The sequence below is a fragment of the Rhipicephalus microplus genome, unplaced genomic scaffold (genome assembly GCF_043290135.1).
Source record: "Rhipicephalus microplus isolate Deutch F79 unplaced genomic scaffold, USDA_Rmic scaffold_24, whole genome shotgun sequence".
Classification (NCBI taxonomy): Eukaryota; Metazoa; Arthropoda; class Arachnida; order Ixodida; family Ixodidae; genus Rhipicephalus; species Rhipicephalus microplus.
In genome coordinates, this window is record NW_027464597.1 from 2397436 (window position 1) to 2420778 (window position 23343).

A 23343-nucleotide genomic window follows, 5' to 3' on the forward strand; every position below is an offset into this window, starting at 1 on the left:
AGTAACATCACACAACAAAAAGCATGCACAAAGTGGCTCAAGTACGCAGTTTGAGCAAGACGTTTCTATCGCAATCAGCCCTGAAAAGCGGAGATTCAGGATATACCAATTTTTTCAGTGCCAAATCGCTGATACGCTGAAACGTTTGTCTATTGCTTGTAAATTGCCATTTCTTACGAAGAGTTCGCTGCAACTTGTCCTAAGACAGATAAGTTCGACAGATGTTCCACTGGCTGAAAAAAAGCCTTTCATCATTAACAATAGCTCTAGAGTTTTCAAGTCTTTTGTTCGTGCGGAATCTAATAATGCAGGTGATGGAAGCAAGGATGTGTGCGTTCAATCGCGCAACCTATACGAGAAGCAGAAAATCTGTACTGTAGCACACCAGCAACTTCAGAAAGAAGTAAAACAAATATGATGCAGCTTGTTTTTATCGACTGTACATTTTTAAATATACATCGAGCAACCACTCCTACGCTTGCATTGTCTAAATCATTTGACGGTTGCGCACTTGTAATACGTACAGAAAAGCATGCTTTCTCTCAGTCTACTCGTAATCTGCTTTTTTTCAGAAAGTTTTGCTTACCAAACGAAGAACACGAATGGTGACCAGAAGCATATTATTCCTGCACAAAAACCTGATTTGAAAGTACTGCTGGAGGTACGTGGCTAACTTAATCAGTATATTTGGTGGTATTTTCTACCTATATTCGCAGAAATTGTGTTATATTTTTATTTAAAGCTATAATTTTGTGTTACAAATAACCTTGGCATAACGCTTGCTCAAGCTCCTTATACTTGACAGAAACGAGGATTGAATGTAGCGGCTTGGGTATAACATATTTTTTTTTAGGGGCGAAACTCCTTATAGCGGCACCCGTTCGTCCCCCGTAGTATGTAACAAGTATAACATTTTGACCTCCAAGGTGGTGCCGGTGAGAGACTTCTTCTGTGCGTTGTTGAACAACAAAAAATAGTGCTCAATGTACATGTCAATGGCTGCTAATGGGGAACGAGAGACAGGAGCATTTGGCTTTTAGTTAACGCGCAGGCTGCGATCACCATTAGCAGCCATTGGCATGTACATTGAGCACTATCTGAGAAGAAAAGGTTGCCACGTTATACTCGCTGGGTGTAACCTCCTTAGCCTTAGAAAGGTTTAGCGAGCGTTGAGCCGCAGTGCCATGAATACAATGAACTTTTATATACCATGAATGAACTCGAGGTGGTTAAAGGTGGGAAGTAGATAGGAAGCGCAAGCCGTAAGAAAGTAAAAGCCGAATGCTCCTGTTTCTCATTTCCCATTAGCAGCCATTGGTATGTACAATGAGCACTATCTGACTGAAAAAGTTTGCTACGTCATACTCGCTGGGCGTAACCTCCTTGGTTTTCGAAAGGTTTAGCGAGCGTTCGGCCGCAGTGCCATGAATACAGTGAATGCTGTCACAGAAATGTCCCGCCAATTGCCCGATTGTTTGAAGTTCAAGTCATTAACATCTGGAAACTCCGACCAGTTATATTATAAACTGAATACGTTCGCCTCGTGTTCAAATTTTCTTGTCACGAGAGGAACGAAATTTAAACGAACACTAGACAAACATTGAGTTGTTTTATATTGATAAACTGTGTTGTCAGAACTCTGATGTCATAGACTTCTCTTTCATAAGTTCATTATTAGAGGAGAAAATTACAGCTCGAATTGCATTTTTAAATTTCGCGAAGTAAACTCCACGCGTGATGGAAGTTGCACAATGTTTTTTGTATTTTCATAACATGGACTCGATAAAATCGTCCGAGACTTCGCGTGCTAAGTCTAAGGCACTCACAGATTACAATGTACTTCCACTTGATCGATTAGACGCTACGTAGGCCTCAGTAGGCAGCTTAAAAATTGACTACATGACAGTGTTTGGTGTGGGATCCTCACTGTAACGTCTCCATCAGCAGTTTCTTTTCGTGCGTTTTTTCACTTGCCAAATGTCGTATCGTGGTAAGAGTGGTGTTTTCGGGATATGCAGTTGCACTTTACCAATGCGCGAAAAAGCGTTTTGCTCCGTGGTGTCCCTTTAGGGATCCTTGCCGTATCGGGAAAACCAGTATGATATATGCTTGGCGTGCTGGCGGCTGATGTACTAGGGACTCTTTTTTGTTTCATTTTTAAACTTCATATGGCAGTACTATCTCACAACTATTTCTTCCGTGTCAGGAAACGGACCTTCGACCACTTCCTTAGCAACGCAACAATTCACTCAGTCGAGGCAACAACAAAAGTTATGCATTCACTACGGGGCAATAGCAAAATGTGGCACTTTTTAAAATTCAATAATTGCATTATCTAAGGTTATGTTGGCAGACAATTAGGGTACTGACTGTTCCTCATTAACGTTTACAGTTATCTAAGATAGAGCACCTATCGTCCAAGTTTCTAAGCATATGTAGTCAACCACACATACATACACTGTTTAGCGTAGGTTCGGCATAGTTTTCCACATCATACTCCGTCACCACATATATATGCGTTGTCAAGTTAAAAAACAAAAAAAAATCTGACTGCACCAATATCGGCCAAGAATGCCACTGACATCACACAAAAAAAGGTTTCAATTCGTGGCTTATAGAATAAGATTTGCACAAGTAGTACAGTTCAATCATTCCGATAAAACAATATTAAAACAATATAAATGGCTGATCATCTTCAAGCTCGTGGTGAGAGTACAATTCATGATAAAAAATGGTGCATGCACATGCGCATATGACTGGCACACGTTAGAGGGCCGCATTTCGCAGCCACTCACCGGTGCTGGTTTTTTGCACACGACGCCGTCATTGCAATTTTTCAGTTATGAAAGCATTTTTTAAAATAAAATGTGAATTACTTGATGATTATGGTCAACACAGCAAAACATTTTACGCCCTTATGAGTGTAATACAATCGTAAGAAGCACCCTTATTACACCATTATTTTAACTATCAGGATGTTCTTTATAAAACACACTTGAAACACCCAATTTACACCATTTCCTCGGGGCTGTTATGAATAAGGCTAAAAATGCATGATATTTTTGGGCAGTTTTGCTTTTATTTCAAGTATACATTAACCATTCTACCACCAGCATGGCCCCTCCTACTAGCTGCTGTAAAATAATCTAACTGAAACGAAGTGCTCAATTATAAAGCACGCAAATTACAAAAACGGACGGCACAACAGGGGCACCGCTTATCCAATAAAGTAAGTGCCAATGTTCTTGAATCTATTCCTCTCATCTATGTCGTTCTCCTGGTTAGTGAATTCTCAAAAATTGCACTAACTTGCGTGAATCAAGGTAATGCTGTGCACAATGGCGTAACCATGAAACATTCCCCCCCCCCCCCCCCGCCCCCCATCACACTTATGATTGATGCCCTTGAAGCTGGAGGTGAAACGTCCACCGTCTGCAAAAAAAAACCCTACACAGTTGACTTTCCTTAAGCTGCACGTCAGCAGATCATTAGGTCACTTATAAAAATGAAGATTGACGTGATGTATTTTGAGCCGGCTTGTTTTATTTATTTACTGTAGCGAATATTCCTCTTCGTGTGTCCAGAATTGTGCGCCAAGGAAATTCAAGAGAGGACAGAGACCATAAAAAAAGAATTCAGAATAAACACGTTTTGGAGACCTTGGCGGAGCGTTGCTCGTAATGACGGGATTGATTGATTGATTTGTGGGGTGTAACGTCCCAAAACCACTATATGAATATGAGAGACGCCGTAGAGGAGGGCTCCGAAAATTTCGACCACCTGGGGTTCTTTAACATCCACCCAAATCTGAGTACACGGGCCTACAACGTTTCCGCCTTCATCGGAAATGCAGCCGCCACAGCCGTGATTTGATCCCGCAACCTGCGGGTCAGCAGCCGAGTACCTTAGCCACTATACCGGTAATGACGGGAGTGTTGTTGACTGAATTGTGAACAAAGTTCTCCTCAGGGGACACAAAACAATTTTTTTGTTTCTTTTTTATGTCATTTCTAGAGCAGACGTGCTTCAGAAGAAACCTTGACTTCGCAGACAGCAAGATATGAACATATTTGAAATATTTTTTGCCGCACTCTTTATCGAAGAACTGACTGCAAGCGGAATACAAATAGATGTTCTCATCAAATAGCGTGACGGCGGATGTATGCGATGTTGCGGGAAGCAATACCTTTCCGAAAAGGATGTGCTGATAAAATATCGCCCGCGTTGCCATAAATGCACCATGCCTAACGACACAAAGAGCTGAGCAAAACCCATCAGCTTGGCTTTTTGGCCAGTCTTCTCTACGCTAGGTCGGCAAAGGTGCACTAAATTTTGCTTTTGAATATCAAATTCACACGTTCCGACCAGCAGCTCGTGCTGGCCGCACTGCATCGTCGCAATCATCACTGCGAATAAAATACAGTGCTAAAGAAAGAGTATAATGCAACAGGTCACTTTCGCAAAAGTAAAGTTGTGCCCGCGCCACCCGTCGAGGACCCTAGCAGGCGTTGAACCAGATCTAACCGCATTGCAAGCGCAACAAAGTTCTGTCGCCTAGTTTACCTCGACTGCTCAGGCCATGGAGTTTCTTAAAATTACCTAGAGTGGCGTGGCGACTGTTCAGTCACCATCAGCATTATGAGTATGACAAGGATTTGCCAGGTGTTCGTACTTGCGGGTGGAGAATCACACTTGTGGGTTCGTATATTGCTGTGTTGCGGTTTTGTTTTGAAGAAACAATTGAACCCTTTTACACTTTGTGGCCTCATTTGAAAAGGTATCCCTAAACGATTCTTGTGGGGAAGCTCACACTTTATTCTGGATTTTCAGTTCTGGATTTTCAGCTCGATGTGCGCCATCGTTCACAATGCCGAGACGGACGCCGACAATCTGCTACCGGCCACAGAGCACGTAAATGAATCTCCACTGCCTCCAAACGCGACCATGATTCCCGCCCTTGGTGACGTCACTGCCCAACGGAAACAAAATCATTTGGCATCGCTGTTATCCTCGTTGAACGAAGAAGAATCACCGCTGATCTTGAATTCACTGAGTCCGATCGGAAGTATTTGATTTGATATGCGGGGTTTAACGTCCCAAAATTCCGATCAGAAGCACCTTGGTGTGCAGTGCGCACGTGTTATAATGAGACATAAGTTTTGACATAACACCTGGCATGCGGAATCGCTCTAGGTAACCACGCCATGTCGCAATGGATCTGGCCTCTAAACATCATGCTGTCTCTAACAGATGCGTTCGAGTAAATTAACTGCATTATGGCCCCAGCTGAAGATGGTGGAAATGAAAGTATACAGGAATTGCTTAGCTCTAAGTTGTCCCGTTTTCATGCATGAGTACTGTAGCTGGTGGATCAGGCGAAAATTACCAAAGGGCAGCTTTCTTGAGATGTCTATCTTTTTAGCATATCGTTGTCTAGATACTTAATTTCTGTTTGCAGTTGCTTGCATTATTTCTTCTTGCGTTTTACGCTGCGAGACAAGGTCGAGACAGGCACAGGACAGCTGGTGCGCACTGTTGTCTCTACGTAGTCTCACAGTACGAGTCACAAGAAGAAATCATGAACAATTACTAACTTGGCCAATTTATCGTTTTGATGTACTTATATTCATTCAAGTACGCTGCCATTGATCCACAACCTGACCACTAGTCTTCAATTTAACTCGGAGGTTCACTCGACCATATTTAGGCATGCAGATTGATTTCTTGCTGGTTGGTTTGTCTTGCAAAAAGATTATGACTGCGCCAGCAAGCGCTGTGTTTTCTGCCTTGCCTTGAGCTCGCGGTGTTCACGAGATACACATGGCCTACAATACGCCGATTATGTTTTCTTGACTGTTGATCTTCTTTTTGGTATGGCGACAGGACGATGTATGTGTTTTGTTGGTACACCGTCAGAAAGGCTTCTTTCATTTCTCGACATACCTTTTTGGTTAGTAAGCAAAGGAAGGTCTCATTAGGCCATACTAACACCACTAAATTGCAGTGGAGGCGGCCACACTTACGTGGAGGCGAAATCCTGCAGGCCCGTGTATATAGCGGTTGGTGCAAGTTAGAAAACACGACGTGGTCGAAATTTTCGGAACCCTCTAGTGGCATCCACTACAGCTGTCGTCACTTTGGGGCATGAAAGCGCACTGACTGCGATTACCAACTATATTGTCCCGGCTATGTTTAGACACGTGCCCAAACGCCAGAAATAAGCTGCGAAGTACATATGAATTTGCATATGGTGCATGTTTCTTCAACGCACTTCTAAAACTTGAAATTCATACCTGAAGCAACACTTTATTTGTGCGTCGTAAATAAGTGCTTTTCGTTGGCGTGAATGCTGCGTTCTATATAATACTGTGTTTCATGAACTGCTGTGAGCTGGCGGGAAAACAAAAGACATGCACTTTTTTTTCAGGCTCTGAATACTACCGAAAATTTTTGGCTGAAAAAGCTGAACTACCCAAAAGAATACGTTACATGTCTTTGCTTTAAACAAATTCGGCTCACTAATGATTCGTACGAATTTGATGAATGGTACCTGAAGAAGGAACAAAGGTAAGCGGGCGAAAGTGCAATTAAATAAAAAAAGTTGTTTAATCACAAAATGTTAAGATGCTCACAGTGTTTCTTATGAATTCGCCTAAGATGGCTCAAAGACGAAAGTGATTTCTTTTCTTGTGAGTCTCTGTACCCATTCTTCCCACCCCTCTGCGAGAGCTCTCTGTGTCTAGCGTGGTGTCGCACTTTCGTCACAATCGAATGCAATGTCCGCTCTCAGTATATTTATTTATTTATTTATTTATTGTTTCATTTATTTATTTATTTATGTATTTATGAAACGGTACTGTGATTCCTGTATGTCATGGTTTACACGACACGGTCTTGGTGCTCTTGTGGTGGTTTCATTCACATGACATTTTGCAAAACGCTTATGGTATACACTGCATGGCGAACACAACTGACAGGCCCTAACGTGGAAATGATGACCTGCTTGTCATCTAAGTCTTAACTCAACGCCATGGTCATGGTGCACTCGCGGTCATTTCGCGAGCTTAGAAATGTGACAGCTTGGGCTAGTTGGTATGACATGACGATAGTAATAGCGCGAGAACAGAACAACGACACGGAGACAGCGCTCGGGTCCTTCGTGTCCTTCTTGTCTCTGTGTCGTCGTTCTGTTCTCACGCTATAACTATCGTCGTTTCTCTAGCTTCACGTATACCAAATTAGTATTACGAGACGTGAATAGATGACGAATGTATATGACGAGTGCAAAAACGATAATCACATGCGTGCCACGTAATAACATGACTGCATACGACACTCATGATGCGCTCGTGGCCATTTCTCTAGCTTCAAATATACGAAAATTCATATTACGTGACGTGAATGGAAGACCGAATTAAATGACACGTCAAATCAGGATAATCACGATATGCGTGTCATGTACAACATGACTACATGCTACGTTCATAGCGCGCTTGCGGCCGTTTATATTGCTTCACATATACCAAATTTGGTTTTACGTGACGGGATTACACGACGAATGTAAATGACATTTCAAACAGGATAATTATGGCATGCGTGTCATTTAAAACATGACTAAATGCTTTGGTCATAGCGTGCTCACGGCTGTTTTGCTAGCTTCACATAAACCAAACTTCGTATTACGTGACGTGAATAAACGACGAACACAAATGTCCGGCGCAAACATGAAAATCACGGTGTGAAAGTCTTGCACGGCCTAATGTACATGCCTACCACTGATTGTGCTTGTATTGCAAATGTTAGGGTTGTCGCCACTAAGTGACTGTAAACAACATAGATGCGTCTTATCTAGATACGTCAATGCGCATAACATTTCAACTTGTCTTCTATTTGTACTATGTCCGGTCACCTCGTAACGATGTGCTGATTTTAATGTTACATATCAACCTTGCTCATTCGTGCTTTGCATATTATCGATTCCCACTGTACGGGGGATCTCGCAATTTATTTTTTCTTCCAGACACCATCACCAGCCTTTGTGCACCTCGCCAGCTACCCGAGAACAGCGGCGCCGCTTCTGGCCCATAAATGTTGACGGCTTGCACCGATCCTAACATACAGTGCAATAGCCATACACTGCCTATCAACCACACGTAATTTACTATAGTAAACGCATAAAACGCATCCTTAGAGATAAAGGTCTTGTGCTATCAATCGAGAGATCTCACCGATCGCGATATCTCGAGATGTCAACATGCGTTCTGGTGGTGAACCTGCATTGTAGGCGCGTTGCGAGCTCTCGCCACTGCCTTCGCTTCTAAGATGTCCATGATGGGTAGCTGCTTGGAGCGGTGCACTCAATGAGTTCCCGGGGATGAGAAAAGAAGCACGCCAATAGCGCTCGCCTTGAGAACTAGTGGACATGGTGCGCCAAGAGATTTTCCCTTGCAAGGGGAGGTACGCCCCGGAAAGGAAATATTTATATCAGGTAGCACAAGTGTGCACGTGCTCGATGAGGAACAGTGTAAGTGCTACATTAGGACGGGAAAGAAACGTGGCAAAGGGGCATGTATGGACAGGTGTTTCAACTCCACTAATGAGACACCTTGTATGGAGTGACGCATGCAGTATTCACGGGTTTCATCGGTGCACACCGTTTTGGGGGAAGCCCAGAAAACTGGGGCCTGCGATCCCCGCAAATTTTCGTTTTTCATCTGCACACAAGAGAAGTCTCCCGCCGGCAAAGCATTTCATACAAGGTTGGCGGTGAATAGTTGTGTAGCGTGAGCTGTCAGGTTTCTCGATCAAGAAGCTCGCTAGCAGATGCAGCTTTCGTTGAGGCTTTCTTTTGTCGGAAGAGGCTCACCTTCATTCCTTGCGAGCTGGTATAGTACAGCGTTCATAGCAGAAAGAGTGGTTTTATAGCAAAATCACATTATTCGCCCTCTCTCTCTCTCTCTCAAAAAAGGGTGGTAGCACCTTATCTTTCACTCAAGTAAATCGACCATCACGACAGTAGCAGCAGACAGCAATGCGTACTGACATGCGTAGACACTAATGGGTTTCGGCCCGAATATCAGCAGTTTGGAGGAAACAACCCAAACACATGCGATCGCTACCTTTACAGATTAAAACAGTTCAGCCAACGCCATTGCAAAGAGCCCTTATAGAGGATGCCAGGCTGATCTTCAAAGAAGCGCGACTTAAGCGAAATGATCGGCGTTTACAATTGGCCAACGATCAGCCATTTTGGCGTCAAGCTATTTAAGTATTACTTTTTGTGTTTTTGCGTCCTTTTGTTTCTTCTTTAGGGCACCTTCAAGTATCTTTATGACGGAATTAGTACTTTGTTGAGCACCGGCGCCCAACCAGTGACGTGTGCGTAACGATGTTTCTCATACTACGTTCAATCAAGACCTCCTAGAACATCGTATACGCGTGTGGGCTCATCGCCAATACGACTGAATGTTTTTATTAGACGCTGTCTCATTCCACTTCTTTTAGGGGCGAAGCTTCTTAAGGCGTGGGTCGTGCGTCTCCTGTATGTAGTAGCCACCTCTTGTTTTAGTTCCTTGAATGTCTGTGCTAGATGGCGGTACTTGTATATGATGAATATATGGTGAAAAGATGCGAGATGGCGGTACTTCAAGTGTTCACTAGATGTATGGATGAATGTTAATGCGGGCGGGTGGACGGACGGACGGACGGACGGACGGACGGACAGACAGACAGACAGACAGACAGACGGACAGACAGACAGACAGACAGACAGACAGACAGACAGACAGACAGACAGATGGACGGGCGGGACGGACGGACGGATGGACAGACAGACACACAGGCAGGCAAACAGACAGATGAACAGACAGACAGGCGGGCGGACGGACGGACGGATGGAAGCGGCAGCAGATTTTGCCTGGTTGGCCGGTAAAGCCCTTCGAAGCTTCGCCCCACTCATCACCATTCACTCCGTGGATGAGCTGTGATTTTTTTTTGTTCATTCACCCCGCATTTGGTTATAATTTGTACGACTGATAGCCTTTGAAACAATTTTATTTATTACGGTGAGCATGTTATTTGCTTATCATTTTAAAGGAAGAAGATACCCTGCAGTGCAACGTTTTCCGAGGGCCCTGATGGACCTGTGATGAATGTTAAACTCAATGGCGCGAAAGGTAAGGCCAAAAATACTATACCTTCTTGGATGATGATCCGTCACACCACATTTGGGTGCTGCTAATGTACATGTGGTCGAATGAGGAGGAGCACATTTTCTAGGTATGCGAAAATCATGCATAGTAGTTTGCCGCTATCTCTGAAAAGGCGCGTATATAGGAGCTGCACATTGCCGGTAAAGCCTACGGAGCAGAAGCCTGAAGACTTGCAAAGTGGGCAAACCTTAAAAAGTACCTAGTCATCCTTAGCATGGAATATGATAGGTGGAATTATGAGGAACATGGAAAGTCAGTCAAGGACATCTTCGTGAAAATCAAGAAGAAATTGAGGACAAACGCTTGGCATTATAGTGCGTAGACACAACAATCGGTGGTCATTGAGATAAGAGAGTGGATTCCGAAAGAATACGAGCGTGTGTGATAGAGACGTAAACTTGAACAGATGAAGTTACGGTGTTCTCGACAATAACGCAGGCGTTGTGAGCACAGGACCGGGTTGCTTAGAAAAACACAGAAGAGGTCCTTGTGCTTCAGTGGGCGCAGTCAGTACAATTATAATGACAGTAGTGGTGGTGGTAATGATGGTGATGGTAAGTGTGATGCTGATGATTAGTATACAACTTTTTTCAACGAGGAAAACAGCTGCAGCTTTGACACTCTTGCTGTGGTATGGTTTCCTGCTTTGTCGGCACAAACTGTTATATCCTGGCTACGACGTCCACGTGCCCCTTATCAGATAGTTTGTGTAGCAGCAGCAGCGGTCAAATGATTTATGCCGGTTTCAACCATTATCGGGAATATGGCGCTGAGAACAGCACGGCTAGTGCCGAAACTAGAGAGTTCTACTGCCGGGGACACCAAGCGCCTTACGTAGACACGCTCTTGCGTCCCTTTTGACTCCCAGCCGCACCGATGGAAAATACAAGAAAATTGAAGGGCTTCCGTACGAAGCCGCTTTGGGGCCCAGCACTAAATCCTCTACTGTTATAAGGAAACGAGCAAGGACACTTGTTCTGGCGCCAAGCCTTTCCCGTGGCAGAGAGTTGTCGTTCTCTTTATCTTATACCTAATTACAGATTCTTCAAACAAACGCAGTTCGGTGATCATAGCTAGGCTGTAGACAACCATAACTTTCAGCACTGCCAAATTTATGGAACAAATTATTGCCACCCGTAGTAGTGGGTGAAATATATGGACAGTGAGAGACGTAGTGAAAGAAAGAAGGGCACGCGTGGTCCTTTTCCAGAACGAGCTTAACTGAGCGCACTTAAGTCCTCGATTCCCTCCTCCCCTATATGAGTTTTATCAGCTTGGTTCGGCTTGCAGGACATTAGGGCCTACTTATGAATGAAATGGCGGATTCGTTAGCAAAGACATCTTTGAGTGGCGCGGTAACTCAGGTATTGCCTGCATCAAAACTCTTATTGGGCGCTATATTAGGAAAAAAGTGTTAGTTGAAGAATTTCCCTCTAATTATTAGCGGCGACATTGGAATTTCAGCACCTCGGACACTGGTAGAACAGTGAAATATGCCGAACAAGAGAACTTGAAGTTGCAATCACTGGACTACGTTATCAGACTCCATAACACAGTTTTTGTATACACAGAACTTGTCTGGCAGCTCCTCCTGTTTTTTTTGTTTTTTTTGCGAAGTACATGAGACAACACAACCTTTTCTTATTTCCTGCAACAGATATTCTACGTGGCGGAGTAACACTTTAGGTACCACTTTCCGACTGCTTAGACTATATCTAAGTGCACCAAATGTGCTTTTGTTCGGGGCTTTTTCTCTGGGCCATATGCGTCGGGAATGTTGCCGACGCCTTTGAGTAGTTTAGAATTTTCAAAAAAAATTTAGATTGTAGAGCCAAGTGATACTTCTATTGCGTTTGAATTCCTAATTATTATTTCCTCAATTACTCAGCTCATAGTTACTACCTACGTATTTATTGATTTATTGCTAGTATTTGCAATTTCGCTAAAGTACTACTTTTTTCAACTATATTTAGACGACATTTAATCTAACCATTACGAATTCATTTTAAAGACTACCCTGTTCTTGGTCAATTCCTCAGCGTTGGTGTGTGCCACTGTCCGAGGTTGTGGTCTACACGACAGAGAGAAATTAAAATGACACTACTCGACTCTACTTAACCGACGCGTTTTGTCAAGAGCACTGCTGCTCTTGGACCAATAAACACGATTTGGACCTCTGAGGCGACATGACAATATTGTAGGACAGTAGCAGCGTTGTGGTCCCGACGGCGTTTATTAGGCCGAATCGCCTGATCAAAGCTTAAAACGAAGACGACGTTTTTTGTGATGATGATTATATACAGATGAAGAAGATGTAGGTCAAACGCTGTGAATATCGTGCATGTTTACACTAATTTCCCCCTCGCGCGGAAGCGGCCGCTGTGGCCGCTGTTTATGACGGTGGTGTACGTCGCACGAATGGTTTTAAGCGCGACACGTGAAAAACCTCCGTACCACGAAAACAGCCGTTGGAAGGCATGACAACAGGGGTTACTCGATGGTTAACAGGAGACGTCGGCTCGACTATAGCGTAAGGGCCGATGAAACGCGAGTGAAACTTATCACACAGGCCGGGAACCTGCGTTGGGGTCCACAACAGTACTTCGTCTCCAGTATTGAAGTGAACTACACGGTGGACGCCATCATAGCGAGTCTTCCGCTCTTGTTGGCTTGCCTCTGTACTGAGGCGGGCGCGTCGGCGACAATCGGCCAGGCGAGAGATTAAGTGCTCTCTCGATGACGATGACGAGTTCAGAGGGACGTCAAAAAAGGAGATGTCTAGCGGAGATGTCGGTTGACGGCCATAGACGAGAAATAATAGAGAATAGCCCGTGGTGCACTGCGTAACGGTATTGTACGCAAAAGTCACGAATGGCAGGATGGTATCCCAGTTGGTGTGGTCGACATTGATATACATAGATATCATGCCGGTAAAAGTTCGATGGAAGCGCTCTGTGAGGCCGTTAGTCTGGGGATGGTAGCTGGAAGGCGTCTTATGAATCGTATTACAAGCGTGGAGGACTTGTTCGAGTAGTTTCGAGAGAAACGCCTTGCCGCGGTCGCCCAGTAGGATGCGTGGTGCACCATGTCTTAGAAAGATTGAGAGAGGAGCCTTGAAGATGCTGCATTATAGAGCGACAGTAAGTGTCGCTGCGTTGGTGGGATGCAAACGTCTCATTGCCGAAGGCAGAAAGAAAGTTGACAGCGGCGAGTGAATGAACTGATGGAGACGCTTTGATGGGTTCACTCACCGGATAGCAGGGGCAAGGTGCGGCGAGGGGAGAAGTCGGAGAGAAGGAACGTGTCGTAGGGTGGCGCTTGTACTGGTTCGGGGATGGCTCCGAATCTCTTTCGTAAACGTCGTAGCTGCGGCGTTCGTTCTTCTGGCGCTTGCGGCAAAAATCTTGAAATATGGCCCCGAATGCCAGAATAGTAACATATTTGGTGAGGCGAGCGCCAGGGGGCATAGAGTGCTGGAGCTGTCACAGGCGCTGGTACTGGCGCTGGGACAGGCGAGTGTGGTGCAAATGCTGCTACGTTGGACTGCGCAGTGAAAGGATGCGCGTGCTTAACCAAGGCAGGTGGCATGGCAGCGACTTGCGCATACGTCATGGGTGGCGTTGGTGGTGCCGGAGTGTTCGATGGGAGAGCGCCAGCCATGGATGAGAGCTCCTCTTTGATGATGTCGCGCAGACCAGCAGATGGAGAGTGAGGCCGAGGGCGGTTGCACATGACAACCCTTGCGCTTGGAGTTCCTCGCGAATCAGAGTGCGAATCAGCATGCGCAAATCCGCATCCGAGTAAGGCCGGCTGTCACTGGCGTTTGGGTAGTCTGGGTGCAATCGAATGGCTTGGAGTTCATCAAGATGTTGACATGTGGTGATGATGTCCTCTACGGTGGTGGTGTTTTTAACAGCCAGAGCATTAAACGCGGCATGACCTATCCCTTTGATGATGTGGCGAACACGATCAGCTTCTGTCATCGCCGAGTTCACGCGGTGGCAAATGGCAAGGACGTGTTCAATGTACGAAGTGTACGTCTCCCCAGGATGTTGGGCACGCCCATTGAGCTTTCGTTTCGACACTTCAGAATGGATGTACTGTTTCCCAAAAATCCTACGGACTTGTTGAGCAAAAGTAGGCAAATCTGGGAAGCTGTTCTTGTAGTGAAAAACCACATTTTCGCGACATCGGACAGATAGAAGGCGACGTGACGAAGTTTTTGAGGCTTATCCCATTGGTTATAAACACTGGTCATGTCGTATTCTTTCAGCTATACCTGGACGTCGTCGAGTGGAAGACCAGAGAAGATGAATGGGTCGCGCTGCCGGGCGTTGACTATCCACGCAGGAATGGTTTGTTGGACGGGGATGCTGGATGTTCCGGGCAGCGGTTCTTGAGCCATGACAGCAGACGGCGGAAGCAAGCGACGATTCGAACGAAGCTCGAGGGGAACATGACGTCGGAGAGGACTTGGGGATTTAAGCAGCCTCCACCACCCTGTAAGACAGTAGCAGCGTTGAGTCTCGACTGCGTTTATTAGGCCGATTCGTCTGATATACGCTTAGAATGAAGACTACGTTTTTTAGTGATGATGATTATATACAGATGAAGAAGATGAAAGTCAAACGCTGTGAATATTGTGCTTACAATTAATTCAGGTTGTGCAATATACAAACTGGGCAAGTTGGTTTGCAACATGGCGTAGAATGGAGCGCATAAAGACGACACACCAACGAGGGAGGACACAGAACAAGCGCAGAGTATGTGTTGCCTTAATGGTCTGTGTTTTACACCATGATGTACATGGTGTTTTAAGAAATGTGTCCGAGAAAAGAATCTCCCAAAATGAGAAACATATATTTTCATGCTGCCTTCATAATTGCCATTTTGGTGGTGGCAGCCATGTCAAGATGAGCAGAAACATTGATTAGGGTAGTAAATAAATAAAGTGGGTGAAAGATTTTATATTTAGTGGAGGCAGGCTCTCAATCAGATGAGAAAATAGCGGCACTTCCGGAGAAGAACCTATGGCAGACTTCAGCGGCTGCTGCCAATTATTACCGAGGTTTGAAATCCGGCAAATATATATAGCGAATCTGAACAAGCAACTTGGAAAACGCTACTACCAAGTTCTTCCACGACGTAAATAATGAGAGTGGGCGTTGTTATGCCATCGCTTGATGGAGTGCACTTCGTGTTTATGCACTTTTTTCGCCATTTGAGCACGTGAGGTGCACCTGCCACCACCTAATTATTTTATTGACATGTGTGAGCGGTATTGTTTCTCATGCTTTCGCCAACCAAGTGAATTTCGTTCCTTAAAAGGGTGGCAGGAAGTGTGTGTCTACAAAGTACATGCGCAAAAAACACTTTTTGGCAACCTAAGTATTTAAATAATATGTCACTAACACAGGTAAGTGAGCTCTACGTGTGCCATTACGAATTTGCGCAGCCGTAGGTTAAAACATTCAGAAGAACTATACCTCAGCAAGTGTGCACTATGAACAAAGATGTCATACTGGTCGTCTGCTAGTTGCGCTCATCAAAGCGTCAGTTCCAACTTTGCCAGAGAATTTGAGTGAATCCCATTGCTTCGCAGTCATAACCACATGCTGGTTTTCAAGATGTCAAAGCGGCAATGGTCTCTTCAAATGAAGCACTCGATGGAATTGAACAGGGTGCCGAGCCTCGACTCAGCGTTGCGTCACGCTATTTAAGAATTGACCAGTCTTGCATATAGCCACCCAATTTGTCAACGGTCCACTCCACCACAGACTTCGTCAGGTCAAGATGCACTTTTATTGAAGGAGCAACCAAGAGCGCGGTGGTAAATGGCTGGTTCCACTGACTTGCTGAACCGTTCCAACTATATCATTCATCGCAAGGAAAATATTCTATTTATTTGTGTCACGCACTTCGAGATTGAGGATTACGAGGCCGTTCTATGGACGAAGCACTTTAATTTGTAGGCCTGCCGGCTTGACAAGTGGTCGTGATGTTACATTATAAATGCTACAAAGATACGGTAAATCCTACTGCTCGCCACCGTTACGTTGTGTTGTAAGCTTCGTCGTTACTCCCGGAAACATTATGGTCGGCTTAGCAGTGGTGCCCATGGGCATGCGCATGGGGACAGGGGGCGTTGTTACCTAAGAAAGGGGGCGGGGAGGCGTAAAGTCCGCCCCATGTATTCGCTTAATAAGAAAGGGGGTGCTACAATCACCCTTCGAATCCCTGAAAGGAAACCCTGCGCATGTCTATCGTTGCGCCAGAATGTCAGACTAGTTTATCAAGGCGCTCATATTTTTTGTATAAAACCAGAGACACAAGTGTGCATCTCTACGGTAAAGTCATAAATTTGACGCACTACTTCAAACACCTTTCCAATGTGATGAAGCTAAAGTGAAATAGCGGCGAGTAAAGCAGTAAATGTAAACAAAGGTTTTGCTGAGGCAATCAAGAGCGCGCATTGCAAGCTGAGCCGCTACCACAAAACCTATAGCTTTTGTGTTAGCGGAGTTTAAACACCCTTTCCTAAGCACCCATTTTCCCCAAATTGTCTGTCACCCTCATCACATACTACCACTATAGCGGCTGTATTAGCCCGCCCGTACGAAAGATTTCTATCGAAAGAATCACACCTAGAATGCTGGCCCGAACTGTGTTGGAACAGAAAATCAATGACAGCCTTTTTTTATAGGTGAGAGAAGGATTCCATACGTATTGAGGTTCTGGGACAAAAAAGAGACGTGTGGGATCTTCACGTTACCATGTAAGTAGAATATAGAGTGACGATGTTCTTGGTCAACGCTAAATGCTTCTCTTGTGCTACTTTGTATGATTTGTGCCTAGAACTACTTGTCCTACCGGATTCTTGTGGCCATGTGCACCCCCGTCTTTGCGATATGAGCAGTGTCATTAGCCACAAGGTCATCAGGTCTCATTACCTGTTTTTTGTCGCGCAGTAGAATTATAAAGTGCTACAGATGCATTGTTTTTGTAATCGTCGGCTCTATGTAGTGAGGGCCAAACTAAGTGCGACTTCATTTCAACAATGCCATTTGGGTAATCAGGCCTCACACTTAACAAAAATAATGTGTTATTCCCCTCGCGTAGGGCCAGAAGACATAAATTTAAGCGCAACCGTCCTTCAGTTTTTCTACGTTGTGAGGCAGGATGAAAAACGGTTGCTTCGAGCTACAGGTACTCAAGAAAAATGTAAAACCAACTACCCCAAGCTGCAACTGTTCTGCATAGTGTAGAACAGAATAACTGTAGTGTTATGGTGCCCGTATAGGGCAAAACAAGTTCCAGTTTCGGCGCAAGGACAAGGAAGCGAATGTGCCAACAAGAAATGGAAAATATATATGAAGAAAGGCTACGAAGTGACAACTTTACCAAACGCGGACACGGCGACAAGTAAAGTGACGTATATTCGTCCTTTCCACCGTTTAGACGCATATTTAGCAATGACAGCAAAACACGTGGAAAAATATGAACCATCTCTTAAATTCTGTCATAAAAAGTGTTCGAGGAGAAGTGGCCACACCATGTAAATATAAGTAAACACATCCTCCTTGCCCTATATCTATAAGGCTTTACAAAAGACGTGTGCGGCGAGGTACAATAGAAAGCTCACCCATTGAACACTTGCTCCATGCATCTCGCGGGTGATAGTCCATGCGCTCTTGACACGCTGAAGCATCTCCAAGATATGCCGAGCATTAGCGGTAATTAGAGCCCATATATACCGCTATATGGTTGGAGCTTCAAATCTATATGCGTTGGAGCCAAGCGCCTAAAAGCGTCATGGTGAGGAGCTCATGATTCGGGTCCATGGAAAATATTCCTCCAATACTGTTTGTCGTTGCAGGTTCTTTACGCATATATACACACACATGTACGCTAAATCACGGCTTAGCAGTGGTTTCTGCGAAAACCCGTCCGTGTTCATAATATTGTTATTGTAATAAAAATGTGAGACGTTAGATTATGTGAACCTATTGCACTTTACAGAGATATATAGATAGAGAAGGTGAGAGAAAGTTAAATGGAAGGATAGGGTGGCTAACCAGATGAAAACGATGTAGCTTGCTGAAACAGAATCTAGGAGCCCTGCTTAAACCACGCTCTGCACAGCATCTCGCGAGTGGTACTGAGTCAGCAGGAAGACCTGCGATATCTGTGTTCTACCAGTGACAAATGTTCGTCGCTAGCGTTCCAGAGAACAAGTGGAACATGGTAGAGCTATCTAACAGATCAGGCAGTGGAGCGAGGGGTGAGAGGTTTGAATCGCAGTGCCATACTTCGATTTTTAAATGCCAAGCATTTCTTAGCGAACTTCGGCGACATTGAGCTTTCCTTCACCCTTAACTTAACGAGGAGCCGTGGGACGATGCTCTCCACGATGGACGTTCCGAGGTCCCCCGAGATATGATAGAGCAGGCTCGACTTGTCGCTAGAGTCGTCCTAGGGACCCCTGACTTGGGGTTCCTCCGACGCCCTCCTTCTCCGTGCCTTTGTGAGAAAATACGTTTTCTATCTATCTATCTATCTATCTATCTATCTATCTATCTATCTATCTATCTATCTATCTATCTATCTATCTATCTATCTATCTATCTATCTATCTATCTATCTATCTATCTATCTATCTATCTATCTATCTATCTATCTATCTATCTATCTATCTATCTATCTATCTATCTATACAACTCCGTCGCGTACGTCGTCAAACAGTTCCCGCCACACAGTGGCACATACCCGCGGGCGGGTATGTGCCACCGGTATGTTGTTATGTGCCACAGGTGGCTGACACTTAGTATCTACCCAGGAACGACAAGAACACACATGGACAGTTTTAACGCGTGACCATCAAGTAATAGCCGACATCGGTAGTGTCGACCAAACGACAACATAAAATAAACGTCCGGGTTTCAGCTGAAATCGAACCGAAGCATTCTGCATGGTATTGAAGCATTCTACCACAGAGCTACGCGAGGTCTCAGAACTACTTCTCAAATGGACGCTAATCTTTGCGAAACGTCACTAGTGGTTTCAGTGCTGCCTACCCAAGTTTGTAAACATTACATATGTTCTCCTTTGATACAGCCGTCACGTCGGGTTAACGTCAATTGAGGTTAGGCACCATGCGCTAAAGTCTATTTATGTAGCAGTGCCCAAGGCCAGCACCTTCGCGAGCATCGGCGCTTCATATCAGCTTCTGGTATTGCCAATACGAATGTTCCAGTTGACATCATCGATTAAGTGTAAACAGCTGGTTATATAAACATCTGCAACTTGTCAACAAATATATGTGCCTGCAACATTTGTACATATATTTAGCGTCATTTCATGACGTTTCGCTCAATAAAAAAAACTGCAACACAGTCGCCTTCCCTCCGCATGCTTCACATAACGTCGATTCCCAGGTACGTGCACTGTAAACCAAATTACACCCTTATAGGTGTAATATATTGTTTATAACTCACACCCCTACATCCCACGATATGGGTGTAACAAGCAGAAATATACCTATACAATGGGTGTAATTCCTGATTTCCACCCTAGGGTACAAACATTTTTGGGTGTAAAATCAAATGTACACCCAAGTAATCCTAAGGGCGTGAAGGTGTAATCTTGCTATTACACTCTAACACTCTTAAGCAGCACAAGTAGTGTAGGGGTGTAATTCACCCAAATAGCTAAAATGGTGTGGGGGTCTTAATGCAGAATTACGTCTCAGCGCTCATGCGAAAAATACCATGATTAGAGCGCTACCCCCTTCCAGTAGGCCCCCGTGGAAGCACTAAAAAGCTTACGCTTCAGCTAGACCTTTCAGGCGCAGATGTCCTATTGTAGTGGCTCCTATCATAGTGTGAAAATCCTGGCCCTAGTACTGCTTTTATGGTGCATATATGAAGCACGGCATATCAGGCTCTCACATACAACATGTAATCCTAGCTGATGTGAAGGCATCACTAAAAATGAACTGTCACACATAACACAACGTTCACAAAGTCATCTCATAGTGCAAAATGAAATCTAGCTTTATTTTATTAGACACAGAGCACATACATGCTTCAGAGACAAATTGCAGCTTAATTAAAAACCTTTTTCAAGTGTGCAGAGCAGAATGCCATTTGCTACAAAAGAAGACCAGAAATCAGACGTCAATGGTATGGCATGGAGCTCTAACGGCCAAAGCATCCATATCATTGTACAACAGAAGAGCCTTTATTTGCACTTAAAAATGAAGAACTAATTTTAACATGCTTCAATTCAACACAAAAGTACAGTGCACTGAAACATACGAACAGCAGGAAGAGTGCAATACAGCATGCCCTATTTCTCCAATATACTGAAATAATATATCATAGCACACTGCGATTGCCACAGTTTGCATGTGTTGTGGCATGCCTTATGCATATTATTCAAGGCTAGAGGTATTTTAATGATTATAAGGACAAAAGAGTCTTAAAGTGGCATTTTCATTTCACTGAAACCCTTGTGTGTTCAGACATTCAGAATACTAGAGAACCAATAATACAGGAGAGAAAACAAGAGGCAATATTACAATGAATTAACAGTGTCGCTACATACTAACCATGCAGAATAGTTGATGTAAAGATGTAACATTATAAACACATCACATAATAACATGTCGCCATAAATCAATGCAACATCAAAAACAATAAAATGGACACACAAATTGGGGTGAAAGAGTAACCATTTACAGCTAGCAGAGGTGGAACAGCAAAGATAAGATCTGGAGCAATACTTTGAAGCATCATATCTTGCTTTTCCAGGAAGAAAATTTAAATTTGGAGCAGGTTTCAGGAAAAACAAATGCAGCATTTTTTATCCTGAAATTCTAAATTTACAGTATTGATTGATATATGAGGTTTAACGTCTCAAAAAAACGACATGATTGGGGGAATGCTGTAGTGGAGGGCTCCAGAAATTTCGACCACCTGGGGTTGTTTAACGTTCACACAAATCTGAGCACACGCACCTCCAACTCTTCCGCCTCCAACGGAAATGCAGCCGCCGCAGCCGAGATTCGATTCCGCGACCTGCGGGTCAGCAGCGGAGTGCCTTAGCCACTAGACTGCCATATAGGCTACAAGTACAAGCCACAAATACGCCAATATGAAAATGTAAACACAGTTTGGTATTAACACAATTGGTAACTCAGTTGATACACAATTGTTAACACAGTTCTTTTTTTATTGGTGCCAGTATGCACTACGGCATAAGTTAACTAAGAATTTCAATCGTAAGCTTTTTAAACCTCGTAGCCATGGTAAAATTGCATGCATTTTGACGACAACATAAGTTTTCTGGTCGACAGGGGCACTTGTTATAATTATTTCAAAAGTCACAAAAACCAGAAAGTTAGACGGGGTGACAAATTAGGATGTTCACGGGAATAAAATGAAATCAGTTCGCACTGGGCAAGGTCAAGCGGACATCATTGTCTTCGCCCTGCAACGGTCTATAGCAGGCTGAGAACGATGAAAATTATCGTGATTTCAAAAGATGAGGCAGCATTTTTAAAGGCTAATTCAAGCGCGAACACACGACAAAATCACTCACACTCGCACACACCCCGGCATCAAACACACACAGCGCTCGAATTACCCTTTAGAATTGTTGTACCAACTAGCCCAACAACAAGTTATTTTATAAGGCAGTATGATGAAATAAAACAAAAGTGAGTTGAATTAGGAGAACTAAGTGTTTCTTCACCAGTAAAAACAGGCACTTCGGCTCATTCCTCTGCTAGTTATTAAAGAAATTTTAATATTATGAATATAGACTAGGTAGAGCTTCCGCACATGTGCCTAAAGGCAGAGTATTGTTCTAGTGCTAACAAGTTTTAGACTTCATTAATATTTGACACTGCTTTTTCCTGCTCTTATTGGCGGCATTTTTACAGTGCTATCAAGCCACTCGTGCTAATTTGCCTTGCTCTTCCTTTTAACTAATTTAATTTAATTCACAAGCTTAAGTTATCCTCTTCTTGTGGCGTAGATGAAATCAACTCAAAGTTTCTAAAAAACACTGCATTGTATTCATCAATTTACTTGTCCTTAATCTTTTCGCAATCTATTCAGACCTCCACTTTGCCGCTTGACTGGAAGGTGGGGAAGGTGGTCCCTCTGCACAAATCTGGTAACACACAGTCTCCTCTCAATTACAGACCAATTTCCCTAACCAGTGTTCCTTGTAAAATGTTAGAACATATAATTTACTCCAACCTTGTCTCATTCCTAGAATCAAATTCTTTTTTTTACTTCCTACCAGCACGGATTCCGAAAAAGTTACTCATGTGAAACCCAACTTCTTTATTTTACTAATGACATAGGATCGGCTTTAGATCGCGGCTCACTTGTGCATTGCATTTTTCTTGACTTTCAAAAAGCTTTCGATAAAGTACCTCACCAATTACTCCTCCTGAAAATTAGTGCCTTAAACATTGACCCGAACATTCTTAAATGGATTGAATGCTTTCTGACTAATCGCACTCAGTTTGTAACAACTAATGGCTATAACTCACCTCTTTCTAAAGTAACATCTGGCGTACCCCAAGGTTCCGTATTAGGCCCTTTACTCTTTCTTATATATATTAATGATCTCCCAGACAGCATTAACTCCGCTATAAGGTTATTTGCAGATGATTGTGTAATTTACCGCGAAATAAACAATGAATATGATAACCAATTTCTACAGTCAGACCTTGACACTGTCTCAACCTGGTGCAATAAATGGCTTATGACTCTCAACTCTAACAAATCTAAATGCATGTCAATAACCCGGCGATCTATTTCTCCCCCCTGTACCTACAGAATTAACGCCGTTCCCCTCCAGCATGTCTCTTCATATAAGTACCTCGGCGTTTACATTACCAACAATCTATCTTGGCACACGCATGTTACCTACATCTGTAATAACGCTAACCGAACGCTAAAATACTTACGCCGCAACTTTTCTCGCGCTCCGCTGTCCCTCAAAATTCTATTATACCGATCACTAATTCGCCCAAAGCTTGAGTACGCGTCCGCTATATGAGATCCCGTGCAGCAAAATTTAATTAACGCGTTAGAATCTGTTCAGAACCGCTCAG

General features: G+C 43.9%; 1 protein-coding gene across 2 annotated transcripts in view; it reads left to right on the forward strand.

Moving 5' to 3' along the window:
• The first annotated feature begins 471 nt into the window (after positions 1-471).
• Positions 472-23343, forward strand: part of LOC119180838 (uncharacterized) — a 28853-nt gene continuing 5981 nt past the window's right edge. Inside the window, exons 1-5 of one of the 2 annotated variants that reach the window (XM_075884164.1) lie at positions 472-661; positions 6428-6567; positions 10096-10175; positions 16915-16986; positions 22334-22391. In XM_075884164.1, the coding sequence (XP_075740279.1) occupies positions 533-661; positions 6428-6567; positions 10096-10175; positions 16915-16986; positions 22334-22353 (441 nt within the window). In that variant the 5' untranslated portion in view covers positions 472-532 and the 3' untranslated portion in view covers positions 22354-22391. The remainder of the gene's footprint in view (positions 662-6427; positions 6568-10095; positions 10176-16914; positions 16987-22333; positions 22392-23343) is intronic. The other variant, XM_037431975.2, reaches the window with a different exon arrangement.